Consider the following 18,845-nt stretch of genomic DNA (forward strand, 5'->3'; position numbering starts at 1 on the left):
TATTTGTCCACATGATAAAGTAGATCCTTAATCTTCCAAAAATGACAATAACTCATTTTCGACCAAAATTGAGTTACGGTCTTTTCGCTTTGCACAGCAGAATAAATCAAAGCATGTCTTACATATTGTAGCAGTGAACCTTGTTTGACATTTGTTTCTATATGTTAACAGGTCACTTTACTGCAGCGCAAATAACCAGGCTTCAGATTATCCCACACTGAGCTGGCAAATCCTAAAATGCTGTTTTTATTTGGAAATTATGTGTTCACATGAGCATATTCAGGTTGCTTATGTGAAGATTTAAATTGTACTATATGCACTATATTTATCATCCTTAGTTTTCTGTCTGGTGGGTTTGGTTGCAGAGTTATTGACGGACTTTCATTTCACAGATCCAGTTAAGTGGAAGGGAACATCTTCGATCATTCCAGCTTTTTTCTGAATAAAAATTCTGTATTTCCACACAGTCTTCATCGTTCACATCGTTAGGCTCCCCGGAAATCCAGTAGCTGAAAAAAAGAGCTTTTATCAGAGAACACAACCCAAGAAGCACAAGATAGTGATTTAGTTTGAATGGACCGAATGATAAAAATGTGTGAACCTTGTGGTCAGTGGAGTCCCATCCACCCATTTCCACGTCCCCTCTGTCTCTGAGTCAGTCAGGCCAATCCACAGACTCTTCTTAAATTTTCTTGTGAAATCCTTGTTTAAAAAAGAGAGTCACAAACTTTAAACAATATAACAGAATCTTTACAACATTCACACCTACTGAACTAATTTCAATGTATCAGCCGCCGCATTGATCTTTACATTCATTCAACATTTGTATTCTTTATTCTAAACTACGTCTGACACACACACACACACACACACACACACACACACACACACACACACACACACACACACACACACACACACACACCAGAGATGGGGACTCGAGTCTGAGACTCGGACTCGAGTCGCACTTAAGTCGCACTAACAGCTGACTTCAGACTTGCCTCGGACTCGACCCAAAAGACTTCAGACTTGACTCAGACTCGAGCTTCGAGACTCGTCAACAACCTGTTTTCATACAATCATTGCTTTTTAAATCTAAATGTATTCATGTATTTCTATTTTCTTTTATTGGCACATATACGGGGAAACGTATGACGAGCTGCATGTCCCCTGCCCTTTGCCATAATGTGCAACGTAACGCATGCGCCTATGTGCGTGCACATATCAAAAAATGCATTGCAGATGGCAACACCAAGTCCTCCTGGAGTTATGCCTTTTGTCATTAGTTTTGCTTTCAATAACTTGGTAAACAGTGGCAGTAAGCCAACAGCTAAATGCAAGGTGTGTGGCACCGGATCAACAACGTCGAACTTCATCAGGCATCTCAAAACGCACCCAAATAGGTCAGTCACTCACACACTAATGTGAAAGAGACGTTACATTTAGCATATATCGTCACAGGTAACAAGCTAACCATTGCAAAGTGTTGTGCTAATGCTGGGAACAGGCACATTGTATCTTTATAGTTGTATCCATATGATGTGACAGCTACAGGACATGCTTTGAATTCATAAGATTTAACAATACAGTGTTAGGGACAGATCAGATGGCCAGGGACTTGAGACTTGACTTGGACTTGACTTGGACTCATGGCAAAAGACTTGAGACTTGACTTGGACTCGAGCTCAAAGACTTGAGACTTGACTTGGACTTGCAAAAAATGACTTGTGAACATCTCTGACACACACACACACACACACACACACACACACACACACACACACACACACAAGTACCTGTTCTTCTTTGCTGTTGATAATCACAAGGTCTGCACCCTTTTGACGACAGTCATCTCTACTCTGTTGCCAGGTTTTCTCGATAGAAGAAATGTAGTAGAAACTACCGTTGAAATACTCCCATCCTCCTTGAGCTTAGTGAAAACAGAAAGAACCCAAATGAACAACAAAATTAACAAATCTTTTTCATTGGACTTTCATTGGGAAAACAAAAGGGCAATATATTATTTTTGGGAAAAATTAAAATGATTGTAAAGTCAACAAATGTAAATGTGACAAATCTATTGCACCATTCATTTTGTAGCTCATAGTCTTCTTACTTTTGGACTTATGAAATAACTTACTAATGGAAGAATAAAAAAGGAAGGAAAATTGTTGACATATTTGAAATGCAGCACATTGTTTGTGACGGACTACATCTCTTGACATTTACTGCATGATGATACTGAGAAGCACTCTCTGTAATGTGCTGTTGAGTTATCGTAATTTGGAACAGACAGGGGCATGATGATGATTTTGTTCCTCATTCACTCGAAACAGGAACTCTATTTGCATGTTGTATATCCGTCTTCTTCCCAGTAAAACATCAGAGTTCCACAGAAGTGATCAAAAAACAATCTTTTCATATATCAGTGTTTCCCATACATATTCAGACCCGCCCAGGTAGATGAAGTCCGTATTCCGTTTTTTCCCATTTTTTTCCCAATGTATTTTTATAATATATTTATTTCAGACTCACAAGTAGGTCCATAGCAGGAAATATCTAAAAAAAAAAAAAAAAATCCACTGTTCATAGGTTGGCCTAGCTAGCTTTCATAAGAAAATCATCCAAAACGCTTTATTAACACTCCTATATCTGTCTCTCTCATTTATTTCCCAACTTGGAAAGGAACTTTGGGACAATCATAATATTTACAGGGAACTTTACATTTGCCCATTATTGGACTTGCACGCTTCTGGATCCAAACTCTGATTATTGAATTATTCATCACACTTACCTGAGTTATTCAGCTTCCTCTTCAGATCATCTCTCTCCTCAGTCAGGGTTTTGAAACCAGCCTCAACATCTGAAACAAAATTCTCTATGAATGTTAGCATAGCACAAGTTCTCTTTAGGTAACAGAGTATCAGAAACTGCTGAATGTGACTGCTGTAAAGAAACTACAAGTGTGGATTACGATGTAGCACTTTGTTACTATTCATTAAGGAATCTACACTTATAAAAAGAGTTTATTATTTAATCTGCGTTGCACTTTATGGTCTAAAATGATCTGTTGTTTCCTCTTCTTCATCTAAAACTAGGCTTGGTGGATATGGAGAAAATGACCAAATACCTCGATATCAATATTGCAGCAATATTTTGGTAATTTCACAAAATATTTACACAATGAGAGTTTTGATAAATAATCATCAGTAAGATGGATTTAAAGAGTAAGTGGATAAAGGCGAAAAACAGAACAGCTGGAACAGTCTGGTAAGTTCAGAAAAGGACATCACTTTACTGTAATGCAGCCTTTAAAACCAGGAAAAGACTACACTTATACCATTTTACCATTTTAAAATCTAAGACGATATCTAGTCTCATATAATGATATCAATAAAATATTGATATATTGCCCAGCCCTATCTTATACGTATCATTAGCTCTCTTACAACTGCATCAGTGATCACTAGTGATCCTCTTTAAACCAATCACAATCGTCTTGGGCGACGCTAAGCTCTGGAGGCAGCGAAAGTGGCTCTGCAAAATCATCTCGGGAAGGAACTTGTTTTGGTGAAACATTTGCACCCAGCAAAAGAAAATGCAACATACAATATTAAAAGGGTGATAGAATGATTATATAGGGTATTTCACACTGTTCCTTAAGGTCTCCTAATAGGGTATGTAACATTGGTTGGGCTGAACATTGCTCAAATGCTATTTTATGGGTCCTTAACTACCCTGTGAATATGGGCCTATTTGGAACAAGAGCTTTTCTTCCAAATATGGTATGCACATGAATATTTAGATGAGCTGCGCGCTGATTGGTTTGAGCGAACCACATACACATCCATTGGAGACTAGACAGCAGGTCTCATATTTCAGACACTGCAAAGTTATACATTGTTTGACTGCTATTTCGTTATTAAATTCACTTCTGAGACTTTTTTATGCGAGAAATCAACTATATAAAGCTCAAATATGGGCCGTTTTACGAAAATTGATGGCTAATTGCAAATTTGGTAAGACGTGTCAGACTTTAGGAGCTCCACGAAGTCTGACGAGAAAGCAGCAACCTCCATACCCAGTGAAAGTCACCGTTTATCGGTTACTGGACTACCGGGGGCTCGAGGCTCGGAGCTAGCCGGCTGCCAGCTGCTGGCATAACTAGAGTATATTTACAGTTTGAATTTTGTCACGCCACTTATATAACATCTACCCCAAGGTCTTATAAAGCTAACAATGTTGTTCGATTTCAATGTAATGCATTTTTGTGAACATTAGTGGTTTCGTTAGCTGCTACTGTCCCGTCTCAATCGTATGGGTACAGATCGCAGCTAGTTAGCTTCACTTTCGGCATAACTAGAGTATATTTACAGTTTGAATTTCGTCACGCCACTTATACAACATCTACTCCAAGGTCTTATAAAGCTAACAATGGTGCCCGATTTCATTTTAATGCATTTTTGTGAACATTAGGGCTTTCGTTAGCTACTATTGTCCCTTCAATCCTATGTGTAGCTACAGATCGCGGCTAGTTAGCTTCAATTTCGGTATAACTAGAGTAGCTATATTTACAGTTTGAATTTCGTCACGCCACTTGTATAACATCTACCCCAAGGTCTTATAAAGCTAACAATGGTGTCCGATTTCAATTTAATGATTTTTTGTGAATTTCAGAGGTCTAAGAGGAGGCTAGCTAGCTCTCATTGATAGAGCTCCATCCAGCCGCAGGCTTTATCAATGAGACTCGCGGACAAGAGGCGTTTATTTCCCCGATTGTTTGTTTAAATAACTCAACACACATATCCATTATAAGATTAACTGGAACCTGCGGTAAGAGATTGCTGGCGTAACAAGCTCGCTGACCGTGCTCTCACTCACACACACCGACCATTTAGCAGGAAGAGGGGAGCTGCAGGCCCTGGAGCTCTGTCAGGGCAGCGGCGTTTGGTAGTCCATTAACTCAAAAAACGGTGACTTTGCGCGGGTATGGAGTGCTGTGGGCTGCTAGCCGTGACTGAGCTCCATCTACCTCACAGCAGGCCGGGGTCTGTTAAGGAAGAGAGGCCGGGCGGCGAGGCAGCAACACAGGCAGCACCAGCTGCTGAACTCCGACACACAGTCGGACAAAATTTGCAATTAGACATCAATTTTCAGATGCAGCAGATGAACAATGTATACAATTTCTGAGATTTGTGCGACCCAGATTCAGAAGACTACCTGATCTCAGGTCAGTAGTGTAGCCAATGTAAATGTTGGGGCGTGACAAAGATAGAGACTAGAGCCAAAAAAGGAGGAGCTGACATCAACTCGGTGGTTCGTTGAGATTTGTCCGTTTTTTGAGACGCAGTTTCAACTTGTGAGATTTGCAGAGGAAAGGGGTGTCAATGGGATTTTGAGGTTCTATGTATGTCCTAGTTACCCACTAAACTGTCGTTATTCAACTATGACATGAATGAAGTTAACTGTTCACACAAAGCAGTAACGTGAGCTATTTAAATGAGCTGGATACATGGTTAAACCTCATTAGCTCTTAGCAGTGTATCGCTGTGTGTACTTTGTCCGTAGTTAGAGAGTAAATGGTAAAAGTAGTTTCATCATCGTACTTACCCAAGTTGGTTCTCTTCAAGGCGTCTCTCTCTGAAACTGTCATTATGAGAGGAGAGGTTATCATTTTTCTCAACAGAATCAGAGTAGTGGTAATTTGTTTAGTTTCATTTTTTGAAGACAAACTTCTTGTATTTTATAAGAAACAAAGAGCCAAGGCGGTGTCAATGACACATCTGGATGTTTTAGGGATTTAATGATGCTGACTTAAAAGAAACTTTAGGACAATCATAATATTTACTGGGCACTTTCCATGTAAAATGATAACTTGCATTTGCCCATTATTAGACTACCGCCCTTTTGGTTCCAAACTCTGATTATTGAATTCATCATCATACTTACCTGAGTTATTCAGCTTCCTCTTCAGGTCATCTCTCTCCTCAGTCAGGTTTTTGAAACCAGCCTCAACATCTGAAACAAAATTCTCTATGAATGTTAGCATAGCACAAGTTCTCTTTAGGTAACAGAGTATCAGAAACTGCTGAATGTGACTGCTGTAAAGAAACTACAAGTGTGAATTACGATGTAGCACTTTGTTACTATTCATTAAGGAATCTACACTTATAAAAAGAGTTTATTATTTAATCTGCATTGCACTTTATGGTCTAAAATGATCTGTTGTTTCCTCTTCTTCATCTAAAACTAGGGCTGGGGGATATGGAGAAAATCAAATATCACAATATTTTTGACCAAATACCTCGATATCGATATTGCAGCAATATTTTGGTACTTTCACAAAATATTTACACAATAAGAGTTTTGATAAATAATCATCAGTAAGATGGATTTAAAGAGAAAGTGGATAAAGGCGAATAACAGAACAGCTGGAACAGTCTGGTAAGTTCAGAAAAGGACATCACTTTACTGTAATGCAGCCTTTAAAACCAGGAAAAGACTACACTTATACCATTTTACCATTTTAAAATCTAAGACGATATCTAGTCTCATATAATGATATCAATAAAATATTGATATATTGCCCAGCCCTATCTTATACGTATCATTAGCTTTCTTACAACTTTCATCAGTGATCACTAGTGATCCTCTTTAAACCAATCACAATCGTCTTGGGCGACGCTAAGCTCTGGAGGCAGCGAAAGTGGCTCTGCAAAATCATCTCGGGAAGGAACTTGTTTTGGTGAAACATTTGCACCCAGCAAAAGAAAATGCAACATACAATATTAAAGGGGTGATAGAATGATTATATAGGGTATTTCACACTGTTCCTTAAGGTCTCCTAATAGGGTATGTAACATTGGTTGGGCTGAAAATTGCTCAAATGCTATTTTATGGGTCCTTAACTACCCTGTGAATATGGGCCTATTTGGAACAAGAGCTTTTCTTCCAAATATGGTATGCACATGAATATTTAGATGAGCTGCGCGCTGATTGGTTTGAGCGAATCACATACACATCCATTGGAGACTAGACAGCAGGTCTCATATTTCAGACACTGCAAAGTTATACATTGTTTGACTGCTATTTCGTTATTAAATTCACTTCTGAGACTTTTTTATGCGAGAAATCAACTATATAAAGCTCAAATATGGGCTGTTTTACGAAAATTGATGGCTAATTGCAAATTTGGTAAGACGTGTCAGACTTTAGGAGCTCCACGAAGTCTGACGAGAAAGCAGCAACCTCCATACCCAGTGAAAGTCACCGTTTATCGGTTACTGGACTACCGGGGGCTCGGGGCTCGGAGCTAGCCGGCTGCCAGCTGCCAGCATAACTAGAGTATATTTACAGTTTGAATTTTGTCACGCCACTTATATAACATCTACCCCAAGGTCTTATAAAGCTAACAATGTTGTTCGATTTCAATGTAATGCATTTTTGTGAACATTAGTGGTTTCGTTAGCTGCTACTGTCCCGTCTCAATCGTATGGGTACAGATCGCAGCTAGTTAGCTTCACTTTCGGCATAACTAGAGTATATTTACAGTTTGAATTTCGTCACGCCACTTATACAACATCTACTCCAAGGTCTTATAAAGCTAACAATGGTGCCCGATTTCATTTTAATGCATTTTTGTGAACATTAGGGCTTTCGTTAGCTACTATTGTCCCTTCAATCCTATGTGTAGCTACAGATCGCGGCTAGTTAGCTTCAATTTCGGTATAACTAGAGTAGCTATATTTACAGTTTGAATTTCGTCACGCCACTTGTATAACATCTACCCCAAGGTCTTATAAAGCTAACAATGGTGTCCGATTTCAATTTAATGATTTTTTGTGAATTTCAGAGGTCTAAGAGGAGGCTAGCTAGCTCTCATTGATAGAGCTCCATCCAGCCGCAGGCTTTATCAATGAGACTCGCGGACAAGAGGCGTTTATTTCCCCGATTGTTTGTTTAAATAACTCAACACACATATCCATTATAAGATTAACTGGAACCTGCGGTAAGAGATTGCTGGCGTAACAAGCTCGCTGACCGCGCTCTCACTCACACACACCGACCATTTAGCAGGAAGAGAGCAGCTGCAGGCCCTGGAGCTCTGTCAGGGCAGCGGCGTTTGGTAGTCCATTAACTCAAAAAACGGTGACTTTGCGCGGGTATGGAGTGCTGTGGGCTGCTAGCCGTGACTGAGCTCCATCTACCTCACAGCAGGCCGGGGTCTGTTAAGGAAGAGAGGCCGGGCGGCGAGGCAGCAACACAGGCAGCACCAGCTGCTGAACTCCGACACACAGTCGGACAAAATTTGCAATTAGACATCAATTTTCAGATGCAGCAGATGAACAATGTATACAATTTCTGAGATTTGTGCGACCCAGATTCAGAAGACTACCTGATCTCAGGTCAGTAGTGTAGCCAATGTAAATGTTGGGGCGTGACAAAGATAGAGACTAGAGCCAAAAAAGGAGGAGCTGACATCAACTCGGTGGTTCGTTGAGATTTGTCCGTTTTTTGAGACGCAGTTTCAACTTGTGAGATTTGCAGAGGAAAGGGGTGTCAATGGGATTTTGAGGTTCTATGTATGTCCTAGTTACCCACTAAACTGTCGTTATTCAACTATGACATGAATGAAGTTAACTGTTCACACAAAGCAGTAACGTGAGCTATTTAAATGAGCTGGATACATGGTTAAACCTCATTAGCTCTTAGCAGTGTATCGCTGTGTGTACTTTGTCCGTAGTTAGAGAGTAAATGGTAAAAGTAGTTTCATCATCGTACTTACCCAAGTTGGTTCTCTTCAAGGCGTCTCTCTCTGAAACTGTCATTATGAGAGGAGAGGTTATCATTTTTCTCAACAGAATCAGAGTAGTGGTAATTTGTTTAGTTTCATTTTTTGAAGACAAACTTCTTGTATTTTATAAGAAACAAAGAGCCAAGGCGGTGTCAATGACACATCTGGATGTTTTAGGGATTTAATGATGCTGACTTAAAAGAAACTTTAGGACAATCATAATATTTACCGGGCACTTTCCATGTAAAATGATAACTTGCATTTGCCCATTATTAGACTACCGCCCTTTTGGTTCCAAACTCTGATTATTGAATTCATCATCATACTTACCTGAGTTATTCAGCTTCCTCTTCAGGTCATCTCTCTCCTCAGTCAGGTTTTTGAAACCAGCCTCAACATCTGAAACAGAATTCCCATGTCTGTTGCATTAATCTAGAGATGACAGGGGGTTTCTTTCCTCTTCTTCATCTAATACCGTATCATTAGCTTTCTTGTAACTGCACCAGTGATCACTAGTGATCCTGAGATGATTTGTTTTTGGATCTCATCCTCTCCACGATGTAAGAACACAGAACTGAAACTGCTGTGTCATTGAATGTTACTGCATAGTAAAAAAGAAATGTTGATTATGATGTGGCACTCTGTTACCATTCATTAAGAGATCCAAGACCACCAGGACTCTGAAGCGTGCTGGTAAGATTGTGGCTGACCCCTCCCACCCCGGACACAAGCTCTTTGAGCCACTCCCCTCTGGTAGGAGGATGAGGTCCATCAGGACCAAAACCTCACGCCACATAAACAGTTTTTTCCCCTCCGCCACTAGCCTTCTAAACAAGGCTCGGAATCCATCCTGACTCTCTCCACACCCCACCTCTGGCTCCTCATGCCACTGTACCTACTCTGCTGTAGCGTCCCTTTTCACTACTGTTTAACTTATTTTACTATTTATTTAAATTTATTTTATCGTTATTAATACGTACTGTGTGTATATGTTTATACTTATATTGTTTATATCTTTTTATCCTTCTTATATTTGTATGTGTGACATGCTCCAACAACACCATGACAAATTCCTCGTATGTGCAACGTACTTGGCAATAAAGCCCTTTCTGATTCTGATTCTGATTCTGATTCTGATCTACACTTAATACACTTCTTTAATCTGCACAGTAGCCAGTTGCACTTCATAGTCTAAAATGATCTGATTAATTCAAAGCACCAACAGTGGAGGATCATATCAATCCTAGTGTCACATTGCCAGACCTATCTCTACAGCTCTGTGGAGGAAGGTCTGGCCCCTCCACACATACACTACACATAGGAAAAAACACGGTCAGGGGTTGTTTGCATTTCTTTAAACCAATCACAATCGCCTTGGGCGGCGCTAAACTCTGGAGGCAGCGATGTGGCTCTGCAAAATCATCTCGGGAAGGAACTTGTTTTGGTGAAACATTTATATATTAAGGTAACTGTTGACATGAAGCAGTGGCAAATCCCCGATAATCACTCCCAAAACGTCTCAGTTAGAGAGTAAATGCCCAGTCCATGACTAAAGAGACAGTTCACTTTAACACATCATTTACATAATCCATTCATCTATCAATTATAGGTAGTTAGTTTAAAGTAACACTAGAGAACTTTTCCCGCTTCGGTCCCCCTACAGGTTGGAAGCAGAATTGTCCATTACATTATATCATGCAAGTTTGCCAGATTGGGTAGCGAGAGCTGTAGTTCCAATGAGACAACCTGTAGGGGGACTGAAGCGGGAAAAGTTCTCTAGTGTTGCTTTAATACTTGTTAACAGTTACCTTTTACTGGTTCAAATATGCCCCTTTGTCATCTAGCATCCTGTGACCTATTTCGTGCTGGACTCAAAGTTTACTGGCTGACAAATGTGACTGGTTAATTCTTTAATTTCTCTTTATTCATTTTCTGGCCACTTGGGGACGGAAGACTTCTGGAACATGATAACACACACAACCATGACTTTGTGAAGTTGTTATTGGCTGATGTGTTAGCAAAACAATTTCCTTTATAGATATGCAACAGACACAGAGCTTCATTAACATTGATGTAGAGTAATGTATCTGTCCACATGATGAATCAAAGTCCCTGTTATCCACTCTTCTTGTAGCTTTTTTCTGCTCCTGTTTGCCACTTCAGTGTTCTGCCTGAGAAATCATCTCATCAGTCCTCACTGACAGGATTTAACTGGGATATTTCACGTTATATTTAACACACGTAACACCTATATTTACCTTGCTTGGACTTACTGTATACCCCTTAAGATCTAAACCCTGATTATTGGAGTAGTTTCATCATCGTACTTACCAACGTTGGTTCTCTTAAACTCGTCTCTCTCTGAAACTGTCATTATGAGAGGAGAGGTTATCATTACTTTCAACAGAATAGTAGTTTGTTTAGTTTAACTTTGGGAAGACAAACTTCTTGTATTCTCTAAGAAACAAAGAGCCAAGGTGGTGTCAATGACACATCTGGATGTTGGCTGTATCATATGAGGGACCACAGACTTTAGTGTTTAAGGGTTTAATTTTATTTTAATAACCAAGAACACAAATCAGGAACTCCAAATAATAATGTCTGATCTTCTTCTACAGCGTCACAAACAACTTTAATCTTTTGTTACTTAATGATGCTGACTTGGAAAGAAACTTTAAGACAATGGTATTTAACTAGGAACTTTACAGGTACATTTGCCCAATATTGGACTCTCAGTCTCTCTTCAGTTGGATTATGTGATTAAAGAGATCAATAAATGTAAAACAACATTTCCAATATGGAGTTTCTTGAAAAAAAATAGTAAATTATCTTTCAAGACTAAAAATGATTACAATGTTTACTGTAAGAATACGGTGAGTGTTGTAAAGGATATTATTTTAAAATAAAAAATTAAATTATGATTATGACATTATATGATTATCAATTTCAGGTCATATTGTCCAACCCTACTGCACAGTGATAATAATATGTTTCTAAATGCTCTTAGAGCAAGTGATTGCCATAATTTGTAAGAGAATGACTTTACTGGAACTGAGGTGGTTTCCGTTTTAACTTTCCTGTTACAGAAGTGAGATGCTAAATTAGTAACAAATTCAGAATACTCACAGAGAGAAAGAAGAAGGAAAATGATGAGAGCAGCTTGTAGCACACACAGGAGTCCAAGGATCACAGCAGCCAGCCTGTACCGTTTTATACCTGTATGTAGAACACACACGCATACACACACACACACACACACAATCAGATAAAACTTTTTCAGTTACATAACTAACCCTAACCCTAACCCTTACATTCATTTTGTGGAGACCTAATATAACCTAACCCATCAAGCCACTTTACTAATGGTTCTGCTATAATCATATGACTTAAAGTCTCTAAACATCTGATTAATATAGCATGTATAACTGATATATATAAAGATATGAAGTGTGAGTATTTATAAGGAAACATACGCACATGGTAAAATTGGAAGAAAAAAAACTGTTGATACCACAGATTCACATTTGAGACAAAACTGTTGCAGGGAAAAGTTTCAGCAGTCTGAACCGGCCCGTCTCAGCTCCACTCAAACAGCTGGTGGTGTCGCTGGGACTCAGTTTGTAATGTTGCCAGAGGCTGGTTTTAGAACGTCAGGGACATCATCTGTTTCAACAGCCAATCAGCTCATAGCAACTCAGCTGGTCAAGTTACAAGCTGTCAACTGGTCGAAATGGAGTTGGAGAGAACGCATGAGAGTGGTCGAGTGAGCTAGTGCATGAGAGGGAGCGGCGTTGTTCGCTCTGTGATTCAGAGAAATAAAACGTTTTTACCAACATGGTTTCATCCAACGAAGGAGGAAGAAGGACAATTTATAAGTATTTCTGGGTTTATTAAAGGACAATTCGGCGCAAAATGACCTAGGGGTTAATAACATGTGTACCGAGTCGATCGTTCTCTGGGACATGTTTTCATGCTAATCGATTGTGTCTCTAGCTTTAAACAAGCTACCGCAAAACCGGTGGTTAGCTGCTAACGCTAGCTTTCGGGGCACTTGGTAAATCACTATTTTATATCACTAACAAGGCTCAAAATAGCACCACACTTAAATGGTAGCATAATAAGGGTCCCTACATGCAAACCAAAGCATTGAGAACTTTGTAAGTGTACAGACAGTTTATTAAAAAGATAGATTATAAAGAAAGTAGCTTTCTTGTTTACTTTCGGGTGCCATCATATAAAATAGTGATTTACCAAGTGCCCCGAAAGCTAGCGTTAGCAGCTAACCACCGGTTTTGCGGTAGCTTGTTTAAAGCTAGAGACACAATCGATTAGCATGAAAACTTGTCCCAGAGAACGTTCGACTCGGTACACATATGTTATTAACCCCTAGGTTCATTTTGCACCGGAATTGTCCTTTAAGGGACAGTCAAGCAGAATACCAGAAGGCTGTGAAGGTGGCGAAGATGCACCATCTCTCTTCTGTCATAGCTAGCAGTTGCCATCAACCTAGAGTTATTTAACACTATAAACTCTGTCGTGAAAGCTCTGCCGGAGGTTTGAAAGTCTGCCCCCACCCCCTGACCCAACTTACGGTTGACAGCGTCGCCCCTCTCTTCACTCGAGTGTCCAAAACATATGGCTTTAGATCAGATGATACAATTATAAAATCAATCATTGACCTTCGGCCTAGGGTACTCTGGTACCAAGTACACTTATGAGCATCCCTATGTTCGAACATGGTGTTCGTTATAGACAATCCATGACTAGCACAGAAGTGAACAATGAATAACCACTCGGGCTTATATCAGGGAGGCCGTTCCTCCAAATCATGCCTCTCCATGTGTCTCCATCATTGCCCACGTCCAGACGGGGGCCCCGGGCTTCCTCCAGGCAGGGTAACTCTACCATTCCTCGTTGAATCATAGGGTTTTTGATACATCTAGACATGCACATGAGGATCGCTCTGAGGATTTTCTGTTCAAACATGTGAATATATACTGTTCTGTGTAACATGAGATGTGGTGATGGGGGTAGGTCCTGGGGCCAATCAGTCAGCTCCAGCAAAGTCACGTCCTCTCGAATGTGCCCTCTGACCACATGCCTCAGCCAAATGGAAGACAATCAGCCGTGGCGCACCCACCCACTTCCTCATCAAACATTAGAGAGACATGCCAAAGAAACAACAGAGGAGAAAAGAAGTGTGGAGAAAAGAATGGTGGAGAATGACAGGAAGGAAACATAATGTAGTGTGGTGCTAATTTTCACCTGAAGATAAAAAAAAACAGGAAGATGCACTATTTTTGACACTTTGAAAGTCATGAGGAGAATGTTAAAAGTTTACTTGTTTTTTACCGTGTAGGCTTAGAAGATTAGAAAATCTTCACGATCAATCAAAATTAGGCAAATAAAAATGTAAAGATCTTTCTGTTTTCGATTTCTGAAGAATGTAAGATTGTACTGTATTTATGAGGTCATTTGTGTGTAGAAGTTGCTCTGGAAAAACTTGTGGTCTATGTTATAATTATTGTTTTTTATTATTTCATCATAGTATTTCTTTAAAATACTGTACTATTGTTTACACTTATGAGCACAAACATTTTTATTTAACTGTACTCATATTTGTTTTTTTTAAATTATTTTTAATAGCAAGTATGTGTAATCTGATTTGCCATTAATTGTAATAATCTTTTTTTTCTAAAAAGGCCATTATGAAAAAACATCACATACCCATTTAAGAAATGATCAGTCTCTGTATTGATACCGATGAGATTGTAATAAAAAGGATCAGTATCGTATCAAATTGAAAAAGTTTGGTATGGCCCATCCCTACTATGGCGATGATACGTCTCGTCTCATTGGTGTACACTACAGAATGCTGAAGACGTCTCATTGGTGTACACTACAGAACGCTGAAGACGGCTCATTGGTGTACACTACAGAACGCTGAAGACGTCTCATTGGTGTACACTACAGAACGCTGAAGACGTCTTATTGGTGTACACTACAGAACGCTGAAGACGTCTCATTGGTGTACACTAAGAACGCTGAAGACGGCTCATTGGTGTACACTACAGAACGCTGAAGACGTCTCATTGGTGTACACTAAGAACGCTGAAGACGTCTCATTGGTGTACACTACAGAACGCTGAAGACGGCTCATTGGTGTACACTAAGAACGCTGAAGACGTCTCATTGGTGTACACTACAGAACGCTGAAGACGGCTCATTGCAAGTAGCTGCAAGTGTTCACTCGTCTCCTCGTGAATCTTTGGTCTGAACTGGACTCCACAATACAGTTCAGTACTGCAGTTTACTGTGTCTTTTCACACGTTTTTAACAAGTATTTTCTTAAATGTAGAATGTGTTCAGAAAAATGTAACTGATTTTTTCTTTACCTGGACCTTAAAATAGAAACATCGCACTCCTATGAAAATGAAGTAAAACAAATAGGTAGTATTTGGGTCGTAAAAGGTAATAAAAGATGTTAAAATGCATAAATGGTTAATCAAAAGCAAAGATTTGAAAAAAAAAATGACAAAAGCTATTTTCACATTTGCACTTAACCTGAGATTGCTTTGCTACCATTGAATGTAGAAGATAAGATTACTAGGTAGCCTTGGAAGGATCACAGATAGAAAAAATATTATTGCGTGGCCTCGATTCATTATTTCGTGGCCAAATGTTATTAGGCGTGGGAACGAGAAAAGTGTATATAAAAAGCACAACAGACTTTTGCTCCAGCCAATTCAATATATATAACCGAGTAAACCCATAGACGATGGTCACTAAATATTTTAGAAGGGTAATTTCCTTTTCTTTTTTTTTTACTTGGCCCTTTTTTCCAATGTTTTTGTGTGTAAGTGACTGATGGGAACAACAATCTTATAAATTGTTCCAGTGAGAAGCGAGAAAGCAGTGACCAGCAGCCGCAGACCGGGCTGCAATGTAACCCTATGGGGCAAATGTGCATCGTCAAAAACTCTTTTTTTTTTAAGATTATTTTTTTGGGCATTTCTGCCTTTAAAGGTCCCATGGCATGAAAATTTCACTTTATGAGTTTTTTTTTTAACATTAATATGAGTTCCCCCAGCCTGCCTATGGTCCCCCAGTGACTAGAAATGGTGATAGGTGTAAACCGAGCCCTGGGTATCCTGCTCTGCCTTTGAGAAAATGAAAGCTCAGATGGGCCGATCTGGAATCTTGCTCCTTATGACGTCATAAGGAGGAAGGTTACCTCCTCTTTCTCTGCTTTGCCCACCCAGAGAATTTAGCCCGCCCATGAGAAAGAGAGAGACATCAGGGCTTGCAAACGAGCAAAGTGGCAGTTGGTCAAGGCCACACCCCCACCCTCCACCTTGCCCCCCCCCCCCCTCTCCTCAATAGCTACAGACAGAATTGGCACATCCTAAGGAAAGCTCATTGTGGGATTGGCTCTAGTGGCTGTCATTCTGCACCAAGGCTGAATTTCGGGAAAGAGACTTCAGATACAGTATTAGGGGACCACTAAGGTCTATATAAAAGAGACTTCAGATACAGTATTAGGGGACCACTAAGGTCTTTATAAAAGAGACTTCAGATACAGTATTAGGGGACCACTAAGGTCTATATAAAAGAGACTTCAGATACAGTATTAGGGGACCACTAAGGTCTATATAAAAGAGACTTCAGATACAGTATTAGGGGACCACTAAGGTCTATATAAAAGAGACTTCAGATACAGTATTAGGGGACCACTAAGGTCTATATAAAAGAGACTTCAGATACAGTATTAGAGGACCTCTAAGGTCTATATAAAAGAGACTTCAGATACAGTATTAGAGGACCTCTAAGGTCTATATAAAAGAGACTTCAGATACAGTATTAGAGGACCTCTAAGGTCTATATAAAAGAGACTTCAGATACAGTATTAGAGGACCACTAAGGTCTATATAAAAGAGACTTCAGATACAGTATTAGGGGACCTCTAAGGTCTATATAAAAGAGACTTCAGATACAGTATTAGGGGACCACTAAGGTCTATATAAAAGAGACTTCAGATACAGTATTAGAGGACCACTAAGGTCTATATAAAAGAGACTTCAGATACAGTATTAGAGGACCACTAAGGCCTATATAAAAGCATCATGTCATGGGACCTTTAATGGATAGGACAGCTAGATATGAAAGGTGAGAGAGAGGGGGAAGACATGCAGGAAATTGTCACAGGTCACACTCAAACCCTAGACCTTCTGCGTCGAGGAGTAAACCTATATGTGCGCCTGCTCTACCAACTGAGCTAACCCGGCCACACTTGTAAAACCTCATTAAGAGACCAGAAACAGCTCTTTATTTACATGGAGTCTGTGAGGTTTAGCGGACGCAATTCCGCGGATGTTTTTATGTTAATAAAAGGATCTTACTCTTTAACAGAAAGGTCAACCTCCTTAGAAATCCTTTCCATAACGTTGTCAGACACTTAGAATAATAATCTGAGCCCCAATGGCAAAACGAGCACTTTTGTGAATGTAAAGAAGGTACAATTGCCCTATAACTTTGTAGCTTGTTTCGCTGATAACAGCTGGCTCCTATCTTTAGCTCTAACGTTGTTATTAAATGAGTTGTGTGCGTCTTTAATAGTCTAACATTAATATAACATTAATAACACGTGGCCACAACTTATTTATCTCGCTCCCAGGCATTAATAACGCATGGCCACGCAATAATATTTTTTTTGATCTGTGATCCTTTGATCCTTGAGATTACTGTTAACATTGTTGCATTTTAAAACTGAACCTTATAATGGTGAAACCATAAGAATTTCTTCCTCACCGGGCTCTGCAGCAGCCACGTTCCTGTCTTCATCAGAGCAGATCTTTGATTCAACCCTCTTGGCTGAGGGGTCAGGGACGTTTCCATATCGATGATCCTCTTCATGGCAAACCATCTCCATATTTTAGCCACTGGAAAGTGATGAAGGTGTTGGTCAAACTGTTGTCTTTAAATTATGCTGATCTCTGATCAGATACTTCTTTTATGTTTCTCTCTGCTAATGTCAGAATGTGACTTTGGGCAGTTTTTTAATTTTGTTCCCAACGTTACCTGTTTTTGTAATTACCCAGTTTGAGTTTTAGCAGTGTGTGTATTTTTCATTTGGTTTTATTGGTAGATGTGTTGCATGTTTTAATAGTTATTAGTTGCATGAGTTTGTGGATTTGCTGTGTGTTTTTCTAATTGTTTGTTAGACTGGGATTATGTGAAGCAGCTGTGATTGCCTGGACCACACCCCTCCCACAGCTCATGATTGGCCACAGGATCTAATGATGTGGTTGTTAAAGGTGGACGCGAAACAGGTGTGGAGGTGAAACAAACAGGAGGACAAAGAAAGAGAAGTTGGGGCTGTGACCTGCTGGAGCAGAGCTGTGTTTTTTAGTCTTTTTAGTCATTGTCTTTTTTATAGCTGTGCAGAAGGAACCGGTTGGATTTTAAATAAATTATTGAAGAAACCATCCTGTGGAGCTTACGTTTTTTTTTAAACAGTGGAAACGCCTTGTTTTGCTGGTAACAAAGCACCTCACAATACTGCGTGACACTTACACAGCAACTCCCAAAAACAATATAACGATTTTCAGGAACAATTATCCACTATGTGTACTTTGGCCGCAGCCTGAAGTATTGACCTGAACAGGAAACGGGATGTGAGATAACGTTTTTCACTGTGAAACAAAGTCAGTTCAGAGTGTATTAGGAGTATGTTATCTTATTTGGACAAAAAAGAAATGCTCAGTCCAGCTAGTTATCACTCCAACCATCCACATCCATATTGTTATTCCCAAGGAAATTTAAGAAAACGTTCCAAATTTTCCAGAACTTATCAAGCCTATTGTTTGTTGTGTAACTTATCTTTTCTAAAGCTAAGTAAAAAGTCATTCCACTCAACCATTGCGATGTGCCACAAGGTGTGTCTGATTTCCATGAGCAAGCAATGCATCGTTTGGCTTCTAAAAAACTAATATTCAGTAGAGATCTAACTTTGTTAGAGGTTATAAAGCCATCTGGGTAGATATTTAATAAG

General features: G+C 39.6%; 1 protein-coding gene across 1 annotated transcript; it reads right to left on the minus strand.

The window, feature by feature from the left end:
• Positions 1 to 256: 256 nt before the first annotated feature.
• LOC116039967 (C-type lectin domain family 4 member F-like) lies at positions 257 to 17,717 on the minus strand. The gene is made up of 10 exons (XM_036008389.1): positions 17,603 to 17,717; positions 11,921 to 12,010; positions 11,126 to 11,161; positions 9,125 to 9,193; positions 8,786 to 8,821; positions 5,950 to 6,018; positions 5,611 to 5,646; positions 2,795 to 2,863; positions 1,797 to 1,930; positions 257 to 702 (listed from the first exon to the last, which is right to left on the minus strand). The coding sequence occupies exons 1-10, from the start codon at positions 17,715 to 17,717 to the stop codon at positions 565 to 567; spliced, it is 792 nt and encodes a 263-aa protein (XP_035864282.1). The 3' UTR covers positions 257 to 564.
• Positions 17,718 to 18,845: the final 1,128 nt, after the last annotated feature.

Source organism: Sander lucioperca, chromosome 12, assembly GCF_008315115.2.
Source record: "Sander lucioperca isolate FBNREF2018 chromosome 12, SLUC_FBN_1.2, whole genome shotgun sequence".
Lineage (NCBI taxonomy): Eukaryota > Metazoa > Chordata > Actinopteri > Perciformes > Percidae > Sander > Sander lucioperca.